Source organism: Lissotriton helveticus, chromosome 11 (genome assembly GCF_964261635.1).
Source record: "Lissotriton helveticus chromosome 11, aLisHel1.1, whole genome shotgun sequence".
In the NCBI taxonomy this organism is placed as follows: Eukaryota; Metazoa; Chordata; class Amphibia; order Caudata; family Salamandridae; genus Lissotriton; species Lissotriton helveticus.
The window spans coordinates 649,783,643-649,805,698 of record NC_136072.1 but is presented as its reverse complement, the minus strand read 5'-3'; the positions used below and the strand labels follow the sequence as shown (position 1 = coordinate 649,805,698).

The 22,056-nt window shown below is 43.6% G+C and overlaps 1 protein-coding gene across 1 annotated transcript in view; it reads left to right on the top strand.

The window, feature by feature from the left end:
* The window catches only part of LOC144791734 (E3 ubiquitin-protein ligase TRIM39-like), a 121,620-nt gene that overhangs the window by 14,700 nt on the left and 84,864 nt on the right, over positions 1–22,056 (top strand). Inside the window, exon 2 of the mRNA XM_078666501.1 lies at positions 19,765–19,884. Within this exon, the coding sequence (XP_078522627.1) occupies positions 19,765–19,884 (120 nt within the window). The remainder of the gene's footprint in view (positions 1–19,764; positions 19,885–22,056) is intronic.

Sequence of the window (22,056 nt, the reverse complement as noted above, 5' to 3'; positions counted from 1 at the left end):
ACAGGTGGGCCGAACAAACCAACAAAGGGAGAAGACTGAGGACTTTTACAGCAAGCCAAGAGTACACCCTGACATACCAGAGACAGCCACCAAGGCGGACCGACAGCCCTGGAGACAGCACCAAGGGAGAACCAAGAGTAAGCCTCAGCAAGCGCAAACCAAGTCTCATCCCAATGCCTCCCCAGGTGCGCATCAATCGGCGTCCCTGGATAGAGCCTCAAGGGAGAACCAAGAGTAAGCTGCAGCAAGCGCAAACCAAGTCTCATCCCAACGCTTCCCCAGGTGAGCGTCAACCGGCGTCCCTGGATACAGCCTCACGGCAGAACCGAACATAAGCCGCAGCAAGGACAAACCGTGTATCATACCAACACTTCCCCAGGCGACCGTCCACCCCAGAGTGTCAGCAGACTAAGTCAAACGGCATCCCTGCTCCTGACTACAGATGCCATGGGTGGAGATCAGAACCGAGTGTCTTTCCTCACACCGCCTCAAGACAGAGTCTGCTGTGGCCCCAAGCCAGGCAAGAGAGGATCCACACACTCTACATGTCACGCCACCACTGAACCTCAACCTCAGCAAGGCATCCCACGCTGTTGCCACCTCAGCTGAGAAAACAGACCAGAGGCTACCTGTGAACCTGGCACACCCCTGAACCACAGTAGCGAGAGCAAGCATCGGCCAAGACATCTCCACCCTAGAGGGTTGTACGTGTGACCAAGTAACGGCTCCTCGGTGGTCCTGCAGCTGCCCCCAGTCGGCACACAAGCGCCCCCAGCGTAGCCTTCCTGCGAGGACCATCTATTTTAACTCACCACACTTAATATTTTGTTTGTTGCACTTTATTTCACTAACCATCAAAAGATCAGCAATCAGATGGTGGCTCATTTATGTTGGTAGGACCACATCCATAACCAGCAACGAATGGTGTGGCTTACACAGTCCCAATAATCAGGGGACTAGCCTATATCGCACCTGGGTATGGCCAGATGATAGGACTGATCATGAAGTCTATTTTGATGGTAACCCATTGCGCCATGGTGTGGATTACGCCAACCAATCTGTAGATGACCCACAAGTATCTGTATGCTCCTTAACATAATGCTCATCCATGTGCTCAACAGGCTGTCCTAAGGTGACTTTTGCACTCCGAAACTTTGACAGTTCGATTTGACAGCGCAGCTTATCTTCTCAGCTGCTAGACCCCCCCTCTGTTTCTGTGTTGTATATGTAGAGGTATCTGGGGATGTTAACCAGGGTGGGTCTTCAAATTTTGAATCCATGTGACCCTCACTGAATGGTTGTTTTATGATATAGTTTTATTCTTCTACATTCGATCTAAAAACCGTATATTTCTGATTATCATTTTCATTGGATGTCATTCAAATTCATTCTGTTTAAGAACAGCTTTCCTCCATTTTGGAAGATGTTGATTGTATTTTTCTCATTTACAAAAATTGCATAACATAGCTCATCCCTGTTTTACTGATTTTCTGAAGCTGAAAAAATATTTAATTAAATTCACCGCGGTGTCCCTGCAACTGTGTACATTCGTAGTATTTTCCCTACTAAGAAGGAGGTTAGCCCTGGAAATGCTGGTGTAGACTGTTAATAGTCTTCCTTTTTTTCTTCTAAGAATGCTGCTATGTTTTATAGATGTACAATAATGGTAAGCATTATCCCTTCCTTGTTTCATCACTTGTTTTTTTTTTTTTTTTGCTGCTACAATCTCATGGCAAAAAGTCGTTGGTGCCGACTTGGCAATAATTGGGAATTTGCAGAGATTAGCATAGCCTACCTTACATTTGCCAAGTTCAATAAGTCTAGTGTTGTTGCATGTTTTATTTAGGTTTGGGCTTGACCGTGCGCTAAAAATCAATTTTAAAAGAAGGGTTTGCCCACCTGTTGATTGCCTCGAGTACAGCATTTGAATGGCCTGGAGCTGTTTACTTCCTCTGAAAAAGAGTGCTTGTATTTCACTTTTGGTTTGTGGAAAAGTTTATGCTCAATATAACAAGAAAGAATTGGTTACGGTGGCAAACCAACGATAAAGGCCAGAGAGCCATTTATTATGAAAAGTTACAATACAGGCATTACACCTAATATATTTATTGTTAAAAGTGTATGTTAAAGCCAGTAGGCATTTAGGGGTGTCTTGTTATTACATATTGTTCACCCCTCCACTGCTAGACCCCCTCCCTGTGCTAAGCCTTTTTCTGGTGATTTTGGGGTAGTTTGCTCTTAGGACCCCATAACATTTTGTCCCCATAAGGCATCCACACCAAGTCTGCGTCCTTTATTTCCAACATCTGGAAAATTCTGAAAGGTGTCCAGGGTTTGTGGATTCCCCTGGAGAGGACCGAGAAATTTGGCAAAATACAGTTACATTTGGGTGTTTTGGCAAAGAGGGCGAAAAGTGCTGCAGAATAAAGCGTCAGGTTTTTTTTTCTTCTGAAAATAGCATCAACGATGGGTTTGGCGTGCTAAAATTGCCCTCTTTCCAGCTTTCAGGAACAGGCAGACTTGAATCGGAAAACCACATTTTTCAATACTCTTTTGACATTTTACTGAGAGATAGACCATTTTTCCTTTTTTGTGCTTTCAACCTCCTTCCAGTAAGTGGTGGAAACGGGTGTGAAACCCATGGTGGATCCCAGAAAGCTATACATTTTTGAAAAGTAGACCAAGTTCTTAACTCAGCAAGGGGCATTTGTTTAGATCCTTCAAGGTTTTCCTATAAAAAGTAACAGTTGAAAAAATATATATTGAAATTGAGTTGTAAAACAGCCATTTGGGTCTACTTTTCCATCTGTAACTTTTTCTAACTAGGGCAGATTTTGTAAAGCAATATACGTCCATTGAACCCATCTGGTTGCAAGGATACATAGGGCTTGTAGGTTCACCAAGAACCCAAGGTACCCAGAGCCAATAACTGAGCTGCACCTTGCAATCTTGCAATGTTTGTTTATTCTGTACCAGGTATAAAGCAGTTCATTTGGTAAAATATAAAGAGTGAAAATAGATATACAGGAAATCTATGTTTTTCCAAAATGGGAACAAGATATGGAGTTTTGAAGCCATGGTTATTTGCACATCTTTGACTTTCTGGCTACCCATACTAGCATGTAAATTAGAGGGCATTTCTCAAAATGACTTATTTCTTAAATACTATCTTACATTTGGAAGGCACAAATGCAGAGAAAAACAATAAACAATTGGTAATAAGACTTGTTTTACTATTCTGTGTTCCCCTAAGTCTCCCAATAAAAATGGTACCTCACTTGTGTGTGTAGGCCTAATGCCTGCAACAGGAAATGGCCTAAAATGCTAAGTGGTAGGAAATGTGTGCTGGCTCGGTTATCCCACAACTTTCCCACTCATAAATGTGAGGAAAATGTGAATGTTTTTTTTTAAAAAGCTAAATTTGAGGTTTGCTGGTAATTCTGGGTAAGAATGGGGGATCCATGCAAGCCACACCTCCCTGGAATTCCCTGGGTGTCTCGTTTTCAGAAATGTCTGGATTTGGTAGGTTTCCCTAGTTGGCCACCGAGCCCAGGACCAAAAAGTCAGGTGACCCGCTGGCAAAACCAGGTTGTTTTGTGATCAATCATTTTGTTGCCTCCACAATATATTTTGGGCCCTTCCATGTTGCAAGCACTTGGCTCATCCACACTAGTGATGTAGGATTTGTATCCGGAGACCTGGTGGAGGGCAGAGTGGTAGGTAATTTCTGCCAAGCCAGTGATCCCACACCTTTTCCACACACAAATGAGAGCAAAATGTAATTATAAAAAAGAAAATGTTTTGCTAAATTTGAGGTTTGCAGGGGATTCTGGGTAAGAAAACCTTAGGGGATCCACGCAAGCCAGACCTCCCTTGACTCCCTTGGGTGTCTAGTTTTAAGAAATGTTTAGGTATGGTAGCTTTCCATAGATGGCCGCCAAGCCTGGGACCAAAAACGCAGGTGAACCCCCTGCAAAACTAGGTCGTTTTGTGAGCAATAATTTTTATGTCTCCGCAATATGTTTTTAGGCCATTCCTTGTCGCAGGCACTTGGCCCACCCACACAAGTGAGTTTGCATTTTTATCGGGAGAACTGTGGGAACTCTAGGTGGTAGGACATTTGTGCCAGCCCGGTGATCCCACAACTTTCCCACACCGAAATGTGAGGAAACTATGTTTTTGTCAAATAATCAAATGTACAAGGGCTTCTGGGTAAGTAAACTTTGTGGGATCCACACAAAACATACCGCATATTATTCCTTTAGTGGCCAGTTTCCAAAAAGATGTGAGGGCAGGTGTTCACTACAGAGAGAGTTTGCACTGATGGTAAAAATCAACAACAACAAAAAACACCAAAACATTACTGCACACCCATCCACTAGTCAATCACAGGCATACTGTTGGATTTGGCACAAGGGTAAATACATGGTTTATAAACCAATCTTTATTTACCAATTACTTAATGAAATAAAATCTGCAAAAGTAATTGTTAATAATTTCAACATTAAATCAAAGAACCACTGACTTTCAGCTTTTGAGCTGTAAAGCCACATCAAGGCACCAACCGCTTTACTGTCCATTCACATGCCTTCCATGCATCAGACACAGAAAACCGTTTTGTTTATGTTCCTGTATCCCTCCCTTTTTGCCTTGTATTTGATGCAACTTTGACTGAAGTGTACTGGGTTCTGCCAACCAGGTCCCCGGTACCAGTGTTCTTTCCCTAAAAATATAAAATTGTTTCCTAATTGGAAAAAGCCTTTACCACACTGTGTAAATTCCCTAGTAAATGGTACCCCTGTTACTTAGAATCTGAGGTACTAAAGAGGGTCCCTAATGGCCACCCTAAGGGACCCCTCACCAAGCACGTGCAAAACTGGCATTTCAGATTGTGTGTCTTGGTGGAGATCAAAGAGAAAACATGATATGTCACACATCCCTGTGTGCTATGTCCTTAACACTGCATTTAATATTTGTAAGTCACCCCTTCAGCATGCCTGACAGCTCTAAGGCAGGGTGCTGAATATTACATATGAAGGCATACCTGCATGAGCAGATATGCCCCTGTGCTGGGCAGTCCTATTACCGCCAGTACAAGTGACCAGGGAAGCCATTTTAAAACATGTGCTGGACACTGGTGAAAACAAATTCACTAGCTACATGATGGTTTGACTGAAAATAGTAATTTTTAATATCAAACATCTCATATTGGTAAACCCACATAAATGCTAGTGTTGGATTTGCCAATACATGTACCCAGAGGACACCTTAGAGGTGCCCCCTGAAAACCTACCTGCCTCTGAAGTGCTTGGAGACTGGTTTCTGCCAACCTTAATCATGAGACACTGTTCTGGCCTCCTGCTCTCAGGAGACCCAGGATAAAGGCCTGTCCGAGAAGAGGGTCTAACGCCAACAACCTCTCCCACAGGATGACCTGATGATTAGTCTCCTTGGGCCAGCAAGCTTCAATTGAGCCGGCACCTTAGGAATTCGAATCTGGCTCCCCTTCCAGGAGAGGTCAGCTAGTCAAGTAGGCGCGCTACCTCCAGGCTAATACCACCCCTAAGGTGGGCTACTGAGAGGTGAACATGATTTTTCAGAAGTGTCCGTCTTCTGGGAAAGTTATGCCTCTTCCCTTAGGAAGTGGTCATATAAGGAGTGTAGGGTCCTCAAGTGTCAGTAGCCCATTGACTACTACCCTACATTCCCCTAACACCCCTAAATTCAGTATTTAGGAACCCCTGACACCAGAAAGGCAGATCCTGACCACCTAAGAAGAGCGAGGACACCGAAGAGCCGCAAAAGCAGAGAAGACTGAAGAGAGCACCTGTAGGCAGTTGGCTCTGTATGTGGTATGTCACTAGGTGCCCAAAGATTCCCCATAAGTGTACAGGGCTCAGTGTAAAACCCAAAATACTCTTTTAGTGGTAGTGTGGGCGAGCAGCCTTAGGCCTAACACAGAGGAGTGCAAGTCATTTATTGTACAATATTGACCAAGAATGGAGACACAACTCAAAAAGGAGATCCACACCAATTTTATAAAAATAAGCTTTGTGTTTTCTTTTAAGACCAAGATCTTTGCAATATGGTAAGTATGTTTTTAAATAAAAATACTTTTCACTTTCAAAAGTCGACAGTGCAATTTCTGAACACTTCAATGTTATCCTATGGAGGAAAACAATAATGCGGTTATACAGGTAATTTCGCAACTTACAGTTCCCATCTTCGGGACTCAGGGTCAGCAAGATGCACGGGTCGGGTGAGTACCAAAACTACACCACCTGCTGCACAAGGGCGGCTGGGTGCAGAAGTCAAAATCGGAGTTCGGCCTAATGCGTTTCAATGGAAACTGGGGGTGCTCGAAGCCACACTGCTTGCCTGTGATTAGATCAGTTGCAGGGGCCAAGCTTTGGGGATTCGGTCAAGCAAGGTGGGGGGGGGGGGCATAAAGCAGCACCAAACATACACCGCCAGTGGCAAAGGAGTGGCTCGGTGCAGGGTGAAAGTTCATCGTCTGGCGCCCCATGCTTTTTAGTGAAGACATTGCTTTCAACAAACAGGCTGCAGGCATCGACACAGAGGTTTTAGGAAGGAAACAAGTGACAGCAGAGGTAAGTAGAGATGTAAGGGATTGTAGGGGCACCGTGGATTCAGCTCACCAAGGCTGAGGGGCTTCGGGTGCAGGGGTGTCTTTAGATGTCAGATTCTTCTTACCGGAGCCGGTCGCGGTCAGGGGGATCCTTTGGATTCAGGATGCAGGCGTCATGGTGGAGTCCACGAGGGGTCAACCAATGCTGGACTCCACATCAGGGTCTCTGGTGAGCCTGTCCTGAGTTGGTGGTCCACCTGGATATGGGCCGGAGGTGTCGGCAGCAGAGAAGACAGAAGTTGCGGTTCCAGTTGGATCCGGAGTCCTTTGAGTTGATTTCCTGGGGACAGAGCCACTGTCCTCAGGAGTTCTGTTTTTTATCGAAGACCATGCAGTCTCCCAGGGTTTCTGAAAGTGGCTGGCTGCAGGACATGCATAGTCTTTTCTGCAGGTTCTTTAAAACTGGAGCCAGGCCGGTAGGGCTGGGGCCAAGTCTGTAGTCCTCTTCCGGCTTTGCTGCACGGCGTCCTGTTTGTTCTTTTTAGGTTGCAGGTAACTTGTTTCAAGGTCTGAGGGAGCCTCCCAAATACTAGATTTAGGGGACATTTTAAGGGAGTAACAGGGAGGGCCAGTGGGCACCTCACCTGGGGTGGCTATACCTTCTAATATGCCACCATTCTGTGAGTCCCCTCATCTTCCAATTGGAGGGGACTGAGAACTGTGCTTAACTTCACCTCATTCACCTGCATGGTGGAGTTGGCAAAAGTGGGCACAACTCCTGGTCTTGCTAAGTTTTCCAGCTGGTTTTCCTGCTCCAAGTGGGGGTGTAAACCTGGGGCTGACTTCTGCTACTAGCAGTAAAGACTGGGGTTGCATTACAAAGGCGGCAGGTCTTTTGAAGCTTCCCCTTCGAGCGCTGTGCCCATCCTGGGGAAGGAGGTTCTCTACCCAGGGGTCCAGAAATATGTTGGTGTGTGGCAGGCTTCCTAAAGCCAGTGAGTGAATACACCAGGGTCGGTAGGTTTTCAGGGGGCACCTCTGAGGTACCCTCTGAGTACGTGGTTTAAATAGGCTTACACTGGCATCTGTGTGGATTAATTACATGGAGTTGTTTGGTACCAAACACTTTCGATTTCAGTCAAGCCATCATGGTGCTGGAAAACTCGAGTTGTCAATTTTTCCAGACCATGTACTCCTTGTGGTTTACTTGGCACTTACAATATGTAAGAATTGACTTACGTATTGTAGGGGCATATCTACTCATGCATATATGCCCTCAACTGTGTTACAGTGCACCCTTCCTAAAGGCTGTAAGGCCTGCTAAAGGGGTGACTTACCTATATCTTCAGGCAGTTCTGGCTGGCATGGCACCCAGGCAGGGTGCCATATTGACTTTGTCGTTTTTTACCTCACAGGGGCATGGTCCTAGTTGGGTCGTCCCAGGGGACCCTCTTTAGCTTCCAGGCCCTTGGTACCCAGAGTACCACTTACTAGGGACTTACAGGGGGCAGAAGTACCATTTGCGGTTATGTTTATAGGGAAGAAGCACTGGCACTTGGAACCTGGTTTGCAGGGACCCTGTGTACTACAATTGAAACCATATCAATACCAGGCAAAAAGTGTGGCCTACCTTGTCAAAAGAGGCACTTTCTCACAGCACCTGACTTGGCCTCAGCCCTGCCGGCCTGTCTGCAGCCCTTGTTGAAAACGGTGCCAAAGTCGACTCGTCATGTAGCTGTTGACTCCAGAAACCTGGGAGGACTGTCTGCCTTCGAAAAAGACTCACAGTGTCCCTTAAACAGCAGACCTGTTCTGAAGAAACTCCAAAAAAAAAAGACTCTGTGGCCTCAGGAACTGCCAAAACCGGACACCTGAAGCAACCCATGCGCCCATCACCTCCGGCCTGAGTTGAAGTGGGCCACCAGTGTCAACAAGGTCCACCAGCCATCCAGAGTTCAAGTCCATCGCGGTTTCACCTCTCTTGGACTCCCCGATGTCATCTGCAGCCTCTACACGTAGGCCCAATCTACCACGAATGCTCTGGTAAGTGAAAACCCGACTCCCAAAGACACCTCTACACCAGTCGCCCCTGGGCCTTGAAGAAAGGACAAAGGTACCCCACCCAACGACCCCGCCCCGAGCTTCGCTGGGCCTGAGCCCACTTGCTGGTTCAGCCTGACTGGCCACCTGGCTAGAGCCTGCAGCCTCTTTCAGCAGTGACATATCTCCATTGAAATACATTGGGCTCTTCGATGCTGTTTTGCACCCTGCACCCGGCCTCCCCCATGCCGCTGGTGGTGTACTGCTGGTGCTGCCTTGGACCTTGCCCACCACTCACCTTACCTCCTGGAGTTTGGTAAGTCGCTGTAAGCCTGTTTGTACATCTTGTTGTTCCTTCCACAGCATAACATTGCAGAACTGACAAATTGCACTGTGTCCATTTTTTAAAGTGAAAACAATGTATATTTGAAAACGTACTTTACCTGAATGGTTTTTCTCTGATGCCTTAACATATATGAAGATACTTGCTATTTTTATACATTGGTGTGGATCTCCTTCTTGAGTTTTGTCTCATTTGTTAATCATTGTGCGTATTTGCAAATTTCCTGCACTCCTCTGTGTTAAACCTAAAGCTGATTGACCACAATACCCCTAATAGAGCTCTTTTGGATTGCATAGCAGGCCCCTGTCCACTCATAAGGGAACCCCTAGACACTTTACACGGTGTATCAGATTTTTGATATACCACATAAAGCGGCAGCTTCCTACAACCATTTACACTGCCAGCTTCGGGCCTAAAACTCAATACAACCCTTAAGTTTCCAAACCGCATTATTAAAGGGTCCATCACCCTCATATGCCAACAGGACTAACCCACCAGTCTCACCACCAAGCACCCAGACATCAGCAAGCGCCAATCCACACGAACTGCAAGCCAACTGCCAGTCCACACGCATGCCAGCCAAGCGCTGGTCCACACACAGCCAGCCAAGCGCCAGTCCACAGGCACTGCCAGCCAAGTGCCAATCCACACCCACTGCCAGCCAAGCACCAGTCCACACGCACAACCAGCCAAGTGCTAGTACACACAGACCATCAGTCGAACTCCAGTTCACACACACTTAGAAACTTTATCAGGTGTCTTGGGGCTTTCTGTGCCCCTTGGGGTGAGATGGCCGTAAAAATATGGCTAATCTAGGACTGAAGACGGGTATTTTAGTTTATTAAACTTCGCAGATTACCGAAGTAGAAATGGGTTTTGTTATTGGTTAACCCCTATGACAAACACTTGGGGGTAGACGTTTTCCATGTGATAATACAATTTAAGCCTTCTTAGGAGGGGTTGAATATCGTATTGCCAACTGAAATTTTGGAAATGTTTGCAATTTTATAACTATGTCTTGTGGAAAGCCAATGTTCAACATAGGAGGCCAAAGCGTGGTGATGGTGAAAAGTCAATGGTAAAAGCTATAAACTTGATTGGGTTATTATGAGATGTTACGCCAGATGCCATTCGTCTGCTTGATTTATCAAGAAAAGTTACAACAAAGGAGGTGTGCCTAAAATTTATTGTGAAAAAGCACATAGTAATAGGAATTGAAGGGTGGCTGGTTATGGCACATAGTTAAACTCTTGGGAAATATATTTTATCATTAAACCTCACAGATTACCATAGTAGAAAGGGGTTTGTTATTGGTTAACCCCTATGACCTGTCCCGGGGGGGTTTCATATGGTATAAGGCTAAAGTACCTCCTGCCGTACATAAGTATATTGCAAGTCAAACTATATAGAGGAACTAGGCCGAAGACAGAGTTTTTTATACTGTTATGGAACTCCGAGATGTCTTGCAGTACACTGATCAGGTGCAACAGAATGTTTAGCCCATATAATAACGGTCAAACCATCTCCTATCACACAAACCACTTATAACACTTTTGTGCGTAGCTCTTTTGGAAATAGAGACCATGTTTTCAAACAAGGAAGTAGAAAAATAGAACCTCTAGTGCTTAATTAAACACATAAAAAAACCTGTTTGATATTTGTTGCAAAAAGATATAGAAACGGTTCAATACAAGTCTGTTTTGTTTATAAAGCTACAGTAACTCAGAATTTTGTGGGAAAATGCAGAAATGTTCACACTTTTCTATATTTAAGGAATGCGAAAAAATAATCATATTCTTTCTGCTAGTCACTAAGCTAGAAAAATAGAGCAGAAGAAAGCAAAGCAACGTTTCATTTTTGTTAATTTAAACAGCTGCTCCATGACCTGACCTGCCTTTTACCTCAGCTGCTGGCAACAGGTATTGTGACATTAGAACCCAAATGCAATAACTTATTACAGTTGTTATGACATCTTTTTTTTATAACCTCATAGCTGCTGCCGTCGGCCGCTGAACGTTCGGAGCACTACCTGGCTGGTGCTGCGCACGTTCAACGGCCGACGCGGCCCCGCCCACTCTTTGGAACGCCCAGCACTGCGCCGAATTAACGGCCGCAGCTAAGGCGTTAATAATCAGCGACAGAGTGTGTCACTAGTCGCCGATTTATATAAAAATTAAAGGAGTGCATTTATACAGAGATTGCAGAATCCCATGTATTATAATACTATTTAAGCCTGTCATTTGTACATTTTTGACTGATTACCTGATTATTGCTGTTTGGGAAAACGTATGCTTTACGCAGTAGGACTCTAGGTACTGCACTGTGTCGAAGCCTGTAGAAAGGCATTGGGTTTCATGGGATCTCTCAGATTTTCGTAGTAAACAAGGGCTTTGGTGTTGATCACGCCCTATGACAAATCCTGGGGGCGAGGTATAATGATTGATTTACGGACTGCATTTGTTCTATATTTGTAATTATATGATGGTATGACTGACTGTTGCCTTGTGAGAGAGCTTCTTTGCTATACAGTTGGTTATGGTGACAAGCTAAAGATAAGGGTTTTAGGCAGTGCTTACTTTGAGCCGGTAGTTTCAGGTGGGGCCTACTGGCATTCATTTATAAGGACTGGTACTTAATTTTGTTTTTCATCTGCTTTGACCCAGAGCAAGAGAGAGAGAAACACAAAAGGTGGAAAGAAACAGGAAGAGAAAAAAGGCAAACAGTGACAAATGGAGAAAGTAGGGATAAAAAGAAAAGAAACTCCAGGACTAAAATAAAAGGATAGGCAGTGTGTTGGGTGGAAGATGGAGGCAATCAGTCAAGATTCTCTTTTCACTTTCTTTCCACTCTTCTTCTTTATCTCATCCTCTCCCTTCTTTTCACACAGCATTGCTCTCTTTAAAAGCGGCTTCCTTCTTAAACACACAAATTCACAAATAACTGGTTGGGGAGTTTTTGTGATGTCTTTTTAGAAATTCATTCTGTTCAGTTCATACCCTGCACATTTGTGTCACAAGCTGCCCAATGACTTACTATTTGTAATGACGACAGCACAAGTCTTATTAGAGTTAAAAGGCAGAGAATTTAATTCAAGGAAAAAAAAACACAGGTAGATCCAACATGGTTATAACACAACATTTATGATCGGTATCAGTGGACTGTCACATTACTAAAACTGAGAAACCCTTCAGATGGCCTTCCATATTCATTGCAGTGGAGCATGTGTAAACCTGAGACCTTTGCTCTAGTTATGTAAGGCTAGAGTCGGCTTTGCCTTGATGATGTGGGAATGCCCAAATCAATGCTATTCCTTCCTTCTGGCGCCCTCCAAAAATGGGTTGAGTCGAAGCAGTACTTGTGGGCAAATTCCCATTTGTTACCTGCTCTTTAGCATCACATGAGTTCTATAACTTTTCGATATCCATCTCCCAATCCTAATGATGTCTTGCCCGTTCTAATGTTGCTATGCCATTAATTTGAACTCTTGTACTGAAGGCTTGTGTGGCAAAGTGAAGAATCCAGCTTAGACCTATGTTTACAGGGTGCATGACACCATTTAATTGGAGCATGCCCAAAGGGTATTGGCAAGGACAACCTAGTTGAACTCTGTTCCCTTTACTTTATTTATCTGTTGGAGAGTTTCTGATCTCCTCTTTCATGGTCAGCATGTTTTACCTCTTTACTCTTGGTACTAGAAAACTTTAACTACCCACCACATCATATGTGACTCCCATGTCGCTGAATTTTCTCCTGGCCTGCTTTTAGCCACTTCAATTAACACCAACCTGGAAGTTTGCTAACAATGTGCCTAATTTGCAGGTCCCTTCTCTTGCTCACTACAGTCTTCCTCCCTCCCTTGAAAAAAGTTGAGGAGTGAGCAATGGGAACCTTCATTCACTTGGCTATTTCAATTCTCCGTGATCGACTGTCGGAGCATGGGCAATGCCTTTGTTCTCTTATTGCTATTTGCATTGCGGACAATTCCAGTGTTGCACACTAGTGATAGTAGTCTTCTCACAATTTCTCTTCCAGGCTGTCTACTAATATATTCACCAGATCTCTGTATTGCATAGGGGATTTTACCTATTTAATCTAGAAAATTGTATTTCCACTCAAGTGCAACAGTTAATATGAACTCTGGGGCCAATTTATAGGTTAGCGGTGTGTATACTTCGTTGGAACGGTGACAGTATACACACCACTAACATAATGGTCTGCTTGCCCGATTTAATTGCGGGCGGACCATAGGTTTGGCTACGGCAGACCTCTTTGACATACCTGACAGAGTAAGGGCCCCCGGAGATATGACTACATGTCCCACCGCCCAATTTAGAAGGGTGGACAAGTAGCCATGTTTCTTACTGTGTCTTACTTTCTGTCACGACAGACCGAAGAATTTAAATAATCTTCCCCCCCGCCATGGGAAAATGGCTCCCATGACAAGGGGAGCATTCTGGTTTTATTTTCTTTTTCAAAATAAAAGTGTTTGGTGCAGGGTTGCATCAGCCTGACACAACCCTGCACAAGTTATTTGCATTGACTATTTTCTTTGTTCAATTGATGTTTGCGAAAATACCCCTGTCGCCCTCTGCACATTCTATACTTCCTTCCAGCCTTTTTGTCGCTAAATGTGTCCTGTCACTTTCACACTCGCTTCTTCCCCATCAGTTCGGTCTCATGGCCATATTTCTCTCTTTTCCCAATGCCACATATTGTCTTCCTTCCACCATGAATCATTCCAGCAACCACACTGGACTTTTTTTTCTTTTTTTTTTTCTGCTGAACGTTTCTGTGGCTCCTTTGAGGTCGGGTGAGTGGCAGGTAAAAGGGGGGAATAGACTATAAAGGAGTATATCAGTTGAACTGGGGTGGGGAAATGGAGCAGGCAACTAACGGACCTTGGAAAGGAATGCAGGCAAGATGATGATATGGTGTTTCAATAGGATGACACCGGTGGGGAGGCTGGTGAAATGGAAGTAGGTTTGGAGATTCAGGTAGAGACAGCCCACACGTGCCTGACATATTTCACTTGCATGTAGGCTATTAATTAAAAGCAACACTGGGTGTAACATGATGGCTGAGCACCCCTCATGCTTGCTGATCTTTGCATGTTCCCATAATCGAACATCCTCCCAAGGGGCCTTTAAACAACACTCACTTCCTGGAGTCATTCAAAGACATTTTCTTCAACAACTCATGGTATGTGTAGCCTATTATTACACCAAGAACACTGTACTTAAACGTAAATCCTATCATGCAGTCCAAGCCCAATCCAAAATGTTTGAAAGAACACAACCCTGTTGGAGAAACAATATTTGCTACCATCTTAAACCTTGTAAACACTCCAAATGCAGTGAATCTTCTCCTTTAGTTGCGTTTTGGCTTCATGTTATGTGACATCTTTAAGTATAGTACAAACATTTTAGACAGCTACACTTGAAATGGTGGAATTTGTCCATTTACAGTCTTAAAAGCAGAACTGCAGTCACAGAATACACTGCAAGAGGAAGGCCCATTTGGCAGCTGTATCACGAAGAGCGAGCCACCATTTGCAACCCAGTGGAAACAAGAACGGTTAACTATGTTATATGCAGCACTGAGCATCACATTAAATGTATCAATGATAGTCCAGTGCGTTGAGTATAAGTACCCTAAGACACTATTTTCCATTTTTGTCTCTGAAAGTTCGTGTATTTTTGGTTACAACTTTGTTTAAGGGGTTCCTAAAGTGAGGGATCCTAAACCACATGTCTAATACTCTCTAGTAACCTTATTACCCTTGGGACAGTGAAGGTCCTGAACTGGTCTTCCTGCCCAATATGTCAGCCCTTGCCTTATGCCTGAAGACTGGCCATATTCGTTTTGTGGTCTGACTACATTAACTGCGCGCTGTTTAAATATGACCCATGGCAGAAAGACACATCTGGCTGAAGACCAGGCATAGGTGTGCAGAATATCAGTACGTGACATCTGCTAGAGTAGCTCAGTCAGCACTGTACTTGTGAAGGGTTGATATAATGATGACATTCAACCCTTCAGAAGACCCAAACGCTACTATCACTGATGTAGGAGCTTTGGGGCGTATGAAGCTTTAAGTCAGATCTGACATTTTTACCATGTGCTTGATACATTTAAACTCCCTATCACACTTGGTGCCATTAAAGTCAGTCAAACCACGTATAAAATCTGTGTGTTTCACCTAAAAAATAGGCCCGATAAATTGTATAAAGCAAATGACCCCAGACTATTTGATGATCTGCAAGAGTGGAAAAATATAATGAGTTGTTTCACTCTTTCATTGGCCACGAAAAGGTAGGGCAGACGCAAACGTTAATGTTCTTCCCCGATTGCTATTTCAATTTCAGTTATGGCTATCCTCGGTACCAGATGGTCAGAGTAAAATTTCTAGGTTTATAAAAACATATCTGACATCTATAGAGCTTAAATCTTTGTTATACACTTGCCACAGCCGTATTTAAATGTTCTGTTAGCGGACTCCAGGCTCCATATGTCAACTCTCTAGATTGATGCTTTTGCTCCAAGAAATTGTTTTGTTGGAAACTAGTTTCCTAATGTTTTCTCTCGGTACTAGTTTGTGGAACCTAATCACATGTCAGAAACTGTGTAGTTTCAGAGTTTCAGAAACAACGTTTCTAATGAGCAGGGGGCATGATCTCCTCTTTTAGGAAGCTAAGACGTCCTTGAGGAAAAGATACCATTCACGTATTCAATACTGAGCTACTTTTTCTCCTAAAATCATGGTTCCACTTGCCAGGTCTGATTGTGAGGTTATGCTTTGTTGAAACGGCCAAACGTGCAACCTGGAATAACATGACTTTGGGGCCCACTAGAGCCATTAAACTTAGCAAGCTTATTTGAGGCCAATGGATACTTCAAACAGAAACAAAACAACATCCATTTGTGCTTACAAAATAACACTACACACACTTTGTCATATGTACAAGTTCAAGGAAAGCTTTATTCGACTGTGTTTCAATACAGACATAAAAGCACATAGTAACAATGATAAAAAAAGCAACATTTCATTTCATATTATTTACATTATACACATAAAAAAGTTATAGGAAGCTCACCTCATTCTCCATCATAGCATAATACCATAATTATAAATCCGTGCTAATGCATTTCCTGATTTGAAGGACCTTTTTAAAAAACATTGTTATTCTCCATGTTACATGCTAATTTTCCAAGAGCTGGAGTAAAAACATGGCCTGGCGACACTGCCTAAGCCCTAAGTTCTTTAAAAATGGAATAATCCATACTTTCCTTGGCTCTATATAAAACTTACAAAACAAGACTAAATGCATCGTCGACTGGTCTGAGGTTTTGTCGCAAGGACACAATATCAATTCGCGCAACCAGTCATTCATTTTGGGCCAAGACATTAATCTATGGATATTTCCCAGCCTGAACCTTGTGAAGAGAAATCTATCAAAAGTGCAAGGTGCAAATGATAAGTAAGGCTCCATCCCCAGGGTTGTACGTATCAACTGATGCTGCCCCACAGTAACCTTATTTGAGATATCCCCTGTCATGCTGGTTGTTTCCAATAATTGGAGACAATCTGTTTTCAGAGTCCTTCTGGAAATCTCCAACATAGAAAAAGGATTTAAAAAGTACCCTGGGTGACCTAGATCGTTCATAAAATCATGGATACATTTAATCCAGGGTATCCGCAAAGCCCCCTCTAACCTCAGTGTGTCTTTTGAAATTTCTCTATTTAACTTTGTCTGATCTCTGCACCAAACTCTATGCCACAGAAGTATTGGCTCTACTTTTACTAGATCAGCTATATAGTTAAACCCAGTTCTGGGGGTACAGATAGAATATGCCTTAAAAAGGCATTTTCAACTGTTTGTATTGGAGTAGCGTCTGTAAAACCCCACACCCCTGCCCATATATTGCCATCATAATACATTTTGCTTCATATATTTGTAGGAGTTCTGAAGATGGTTTCCTGTCTAGTTTATTTGCAAATGTTATTAGATCTGAGGTAGATCTAGAAAATGCCAACTTTTTAGCAGAAAGAGAGGCAGCCCAGGAATCACGTTGATTAAAAAGTATACCTAGATAGGAGAAGTTTTTTGCTGTTAATAACTTTTTCCCATCTATAATCATTTCTCGAGTCTTCTGGGTACCCTGCCTGCATCTAATGACATATGTTTTAGCAATGTTAGTTTTAAGACCTAGATCATTCATAAATACAGTAAAGCTATCCAAAACTCTCTGGAGGTCATTTTGAGTATGTGCCGGTAACACGCCATCATCCGCATAAAGGAGTGCAGGAATAGACCGGCCCCCTACTTGGGGAAAATCTTTGCCCTGGAAAAGTAGTGCTTTTTCTAATCCATTTATATAAAGATTAAAAAGAAAAGGGGCCAGAACACCGCCTTATCTGACCCCTCTCTTAATTGGGAAGGCTTGCGTACATTCGCTCTTCAGGCCGTACCGGACGCTTGCCGTGGCTCCAGAATACAACCGCCTTAATAAGATAATAATTTGCGGGTCAACCCTTACCGTCTCAAGGACCTCCCACAGCCTATGATGTCTAACTGAATCAAAGGCTGCGGTGAGGTCCACAAAGGCCAAGAAGAGACTTCCTTTTTTTGCTCTTGTGTATTTGCCAATCAGAATCGACAGGTTCAAGCACTGTTCAATAGTGCCTAAGACGGCACGAAAACCATACAGCAAATCTGACATTATCCAACTATCCTCTGCCCAGTCCTGGAGGCTTTCTAGGATGACCCTCCCTGTCACTTTAACCATGGAATCCAGGAGGGAGATTGGTCTATAGCATCCTGGATTTTGACGATCACCTTTTTTATAAATTGGAATAATTATTGACTGTACCCACGTTGAAGGGAAGTCAGACTTAATGCTGGCGTTAATGACCTGGGTTATAATAGGGCCCTATAATAAGATATTAAATTTAAACAAGTCAACAGGGACCCCATCGGGTCCAGGGGCTTTACTACCTAGGCTACTAGCCAGGGCCCTGTTCACCTCTTCCAGGGTGACTTCCAAGTCAATCTGGGTTCTATTGATCGACCTGCTATCGACAAGCTGCCCCCAATGTTTCCCTGATCGTTCTACACTATCGAAAAATGGCTGATCCATGTTTTTATGCAATTGCTATTTCGGCTGAAGGGCCACTACTAGGAGAGAGCCAGGGAGCCCTCAAAACCTTCCAAAATGCAGCATGATCTTTCTGCTGGGCTGCATTGTGTAGGGAGTCCCAAACTTCATTCCTCAGTGTTTGTTTTCTTTCCTTTATTGCCCCCCTATATTCTAATCTAGCTTGCCTGATTTCAGACGGTGACCTAGGCAATTCTTTCTTTAAGCTAGCATAGGCCCTGGTACATTTACCATTGAACCACCCGGGAGATATTGATCTTTTCTTATGTTGGGCTGTCAGTAAGTTTTTTACCTCCCGCTTAATATCATTGAATGAATGTACAATGTCGGCATCAGGTATAGCCTCACCCAGGCAGGTATTCAAAGCAGAGCGACAATTCACTATCACCTTTTTTGTCAACAGATCCACGTCCACGTTATCCCACTTTAACGAGTAACTATTTGTTTTACTTAAAACTACATCCCCCAGCATTAGGGTTGGTTTTATAGACTTTTTTGGCCTATGCATAGGTAGGTTGAGCTTTATAGTGAGGGGAAAGTGCTCACTTATAGCAATGTCCCCCACATTGAAAGCTGCGACCAAATGCTCATGAGAACGTGAAGTCAATATAAAATCAATTGTTGTGAACCCTCTCCCATTAAATGTGATGGGCATACAGAGAGGAGTGGCCAGTAATTCCTTAGCATATGCAAGATCCAAGCTAAAAATGAGCTTGTTAAATAAGTCCCTCGTCCTAGAATGAACCAAGTGGGTACTATTATCCATTTCATTGGTCAGACCACATATTCTTGTCATATGTATGTAATCCAATAATAGTGTAATACATAATAATGTTTTCACAGTGGTAATATTCAATATGACTATTTGTCCATATTTAAGCCGACATACTGCAGTTGAGCAACAGCAAAACCACATTTTAATACCACCAAAATAACAGCAATACATAACGATGCAAGACAAGATAAAAATTGTGCAATCCAATAACTCAACAATTATACTACACAACAGCACAATACAAAGCAGCACAAATTACAGCAAAACAGCATTCTGACAACATAAAAACATCACACAACACATTAATAGATACACACATCATGTCATAAAAACAATACACCCAGTAACATACCAGCAGAAAAACCCAACAGCATAGGAATGTTTGTAAGTAGTTTCCATTGTTGGAAAGTGTCTCCGGCAATGAGCAAGAGTTATAAATGACCATCACATGTGGTAACAAAAAAGGTTACACCCTTAATTTGTCCACAAGTTAATTCTTTCTGAAAGAAATAAAGAAAAAATGTGTTTGAGCACATTATTCCACCATGTGCTCTGCAGAGGATTGTCCAGTATGCAGACATTTCTATTGAGTATGCGGAGTGGACCGGAGGTTTGCATGGGAATGTACGACAATTGTGGCTTTCCGATGGTACACTTGCAAAATGTACAAATCATGAAAAGTGTGTAAATCCAAACAAATCAGAGGCATAATAGATTTACAAGTTTTACATTACATTCATCGTTTATATGGTTTAACTTCATTGATGTAATTTATTTTCATAAAGTTGATAGTTAGGTTTTTATTTTTATTTTTAAGTAAGAAATTAAAACAAATTGACTTGACTTGAATTACATTTTTAGGGCCTGGACGACAATGAGGTAGCAGGAAACCACATAGCCCACACGTGTGAACGGGAGCGGAAAATGCTGATTCAACAGAAACGTCAAGAAGGACTCTTGCTGGACTTCGAACCAATCCCAGTGAGTTGTTGGCCACAAAGAACAGAACCCTATTCATTGTATTGAGGCTATACATTTTTGTTTTGATTCTAGTGACTCCCTTTCGTTTTTAGGTCGAGCCTAGGCAACCCAGGTGCTGTTTCTTCGAGCCATGTTGTATTCACTCTTCGGGCTAACAGCTCGCCCAATGCTCTACATTTGTGCGCTTAGGTGTCCTTTAAAAATCCTTGCTTCTAATTGATTATTTTTTATATTTGTTCCTCCTTTTTCTTGGTTTGTTCCCTCCCATTGAGCAGGCCCCCATTACTTGTAGCATTGCACTTGTCCCATTATAGTTACGGGCTATGGTGCATTATTTATTATTTTGTTTTATCTGAAAGAGCATTTCACAGGAGTGTTCGTGTTTTGGCTAGCTTTCATTCATGCCGGTTTCTTCCCTCCTCAACCAGTCCTTGCCAGTTTCTACTCCACCCTGCTCATTCATGTTGATCTGCAGGCGAATGTTGCAGGCTAGCTTGTTGGTAGCATTCTGTATCGCTGCTTTTAAAACCCCCAGCCTTATCTCTCTTATCTTGCTCCCCCACCCGCCTGTCTCTGCTTCATCTAGTTTTTTTTGTAGGCATGGGGGAGAGCCAAAGCTGAGACTAGAAACTGGTTCCCCAGTTCCAAAGTTGGCAGCTCGGATGTTATGCCTCATCCCTTTTCGAAAACAATTGGGCATTTTTGCGGGGTTTTGTCTCCGTTTCTCTCACTGAGTTACCGTCCCACCGTGCAGCCACCCTTAACCCCTTCCTCCCTGTTGTTTCCCCGGGTCCCCACTGTGTACTTAATGTTTCTATTGTCATTTCATTGGCACATGTATAGGGTGGGTCTGTATAGGATTCTTCTTCAGAGCGACGGGAAGGACGACTTGTATTACCACACCCATTTACATGATATTCTCCACCCTAAAATTCCACTGTTCAGGCTGCAGTACGGAGTGTTGCACACGTGTACTAGGGGTTTGGTAATACTCCTACATTGGAGAGCAGAGGTGCATTTAAGTGTGAATGGTGTTTTAGTACCGAGTGTAAATGCCAATTGTTGTTTTAAACGAAAAGATGATGGTATTTGGGTGCGGACCAAAGGTACAGGTGGCTTATGTGATTATAAGAAAAGGGATTGAATTGCTTATATGAGAGTAAAACTGGAGGACTACAAATCTGGGCCAGACTGGCAGTACTGGGTGTCTCCCCGGGAGGCTGGAAGGGAGGGGGCCAGTTTTGTTAAAGGGCATATTTTACAGAAGGCCACCCATCACTCACTTCCAGCCGCCATGGGGTGTTTGGCCATAGTATCAGTGCGGGCTTAAGGGTGGTGGCACTCAGCATAATCGAAGCACAATTGTCCTTCTTTCATTTCTACGACTTCATGGATATTAAAGACCAACAACAGAGCTCCAAGTTGAAGTCACGCGGATGCAGATGCCACAACCTGCAGCAGGCAGAGTGCCTGTCTGACCCTGATATTCCGCTTCAGTAGTGGCAGTGGTTCCGTTTGGAGGGGGCCGGGCCACTGGCAACTTCTGCTGTGTCGCACTAGGTGGCCCTCGTGCATTTGCTGGAAAAAGTGTGCGTACTGTTCAGAATGATGTAAGAGACCTCCTGAATGGTTTACTTTTTGGACAGCTTTACTGTGTTATAGGCCATAGCCATAAGCTGAATACACATTCAAGCAGCAGGCGCAAACCCCTATTCAAGGGCAGCATGCAACGTCTTAGGCCCCTGCTTCAGCACTTCTGCCTCGCTTCAGTACAGCATAAACCTTCTCCAGTCCTCACTGATACAAGTGTCCCAAGTAGTGTTGACTGTTCAGTATTCAGCAGCGGACTCTCAAGAGCCAGCCTACTACTTTGCTGGCAGACCCTAGTCTGTTCCTCCTACCTAGCAGGGATGACCGCCCTCCATGTTTGCATAGTTCTGTGCCATTGATTTCCCATACTTTGCTAGAAACTCACTGGTCTGTTTTCCAAAATACCTTACTGGAAGGGCTCCACCAGCTTGCACAAACCTGTCTGCCATAGCTTGCTTCGAGGGTAGTCCGTACATTTCTTTCTCCTCACAGATGTTTAGTTACATTTTGCATTGTTAAAGCAAGGTTAGGGTTATTTGGGTCCAGGGTGCAGATGAAGGGCCTACATGAAGGAGACTGTAT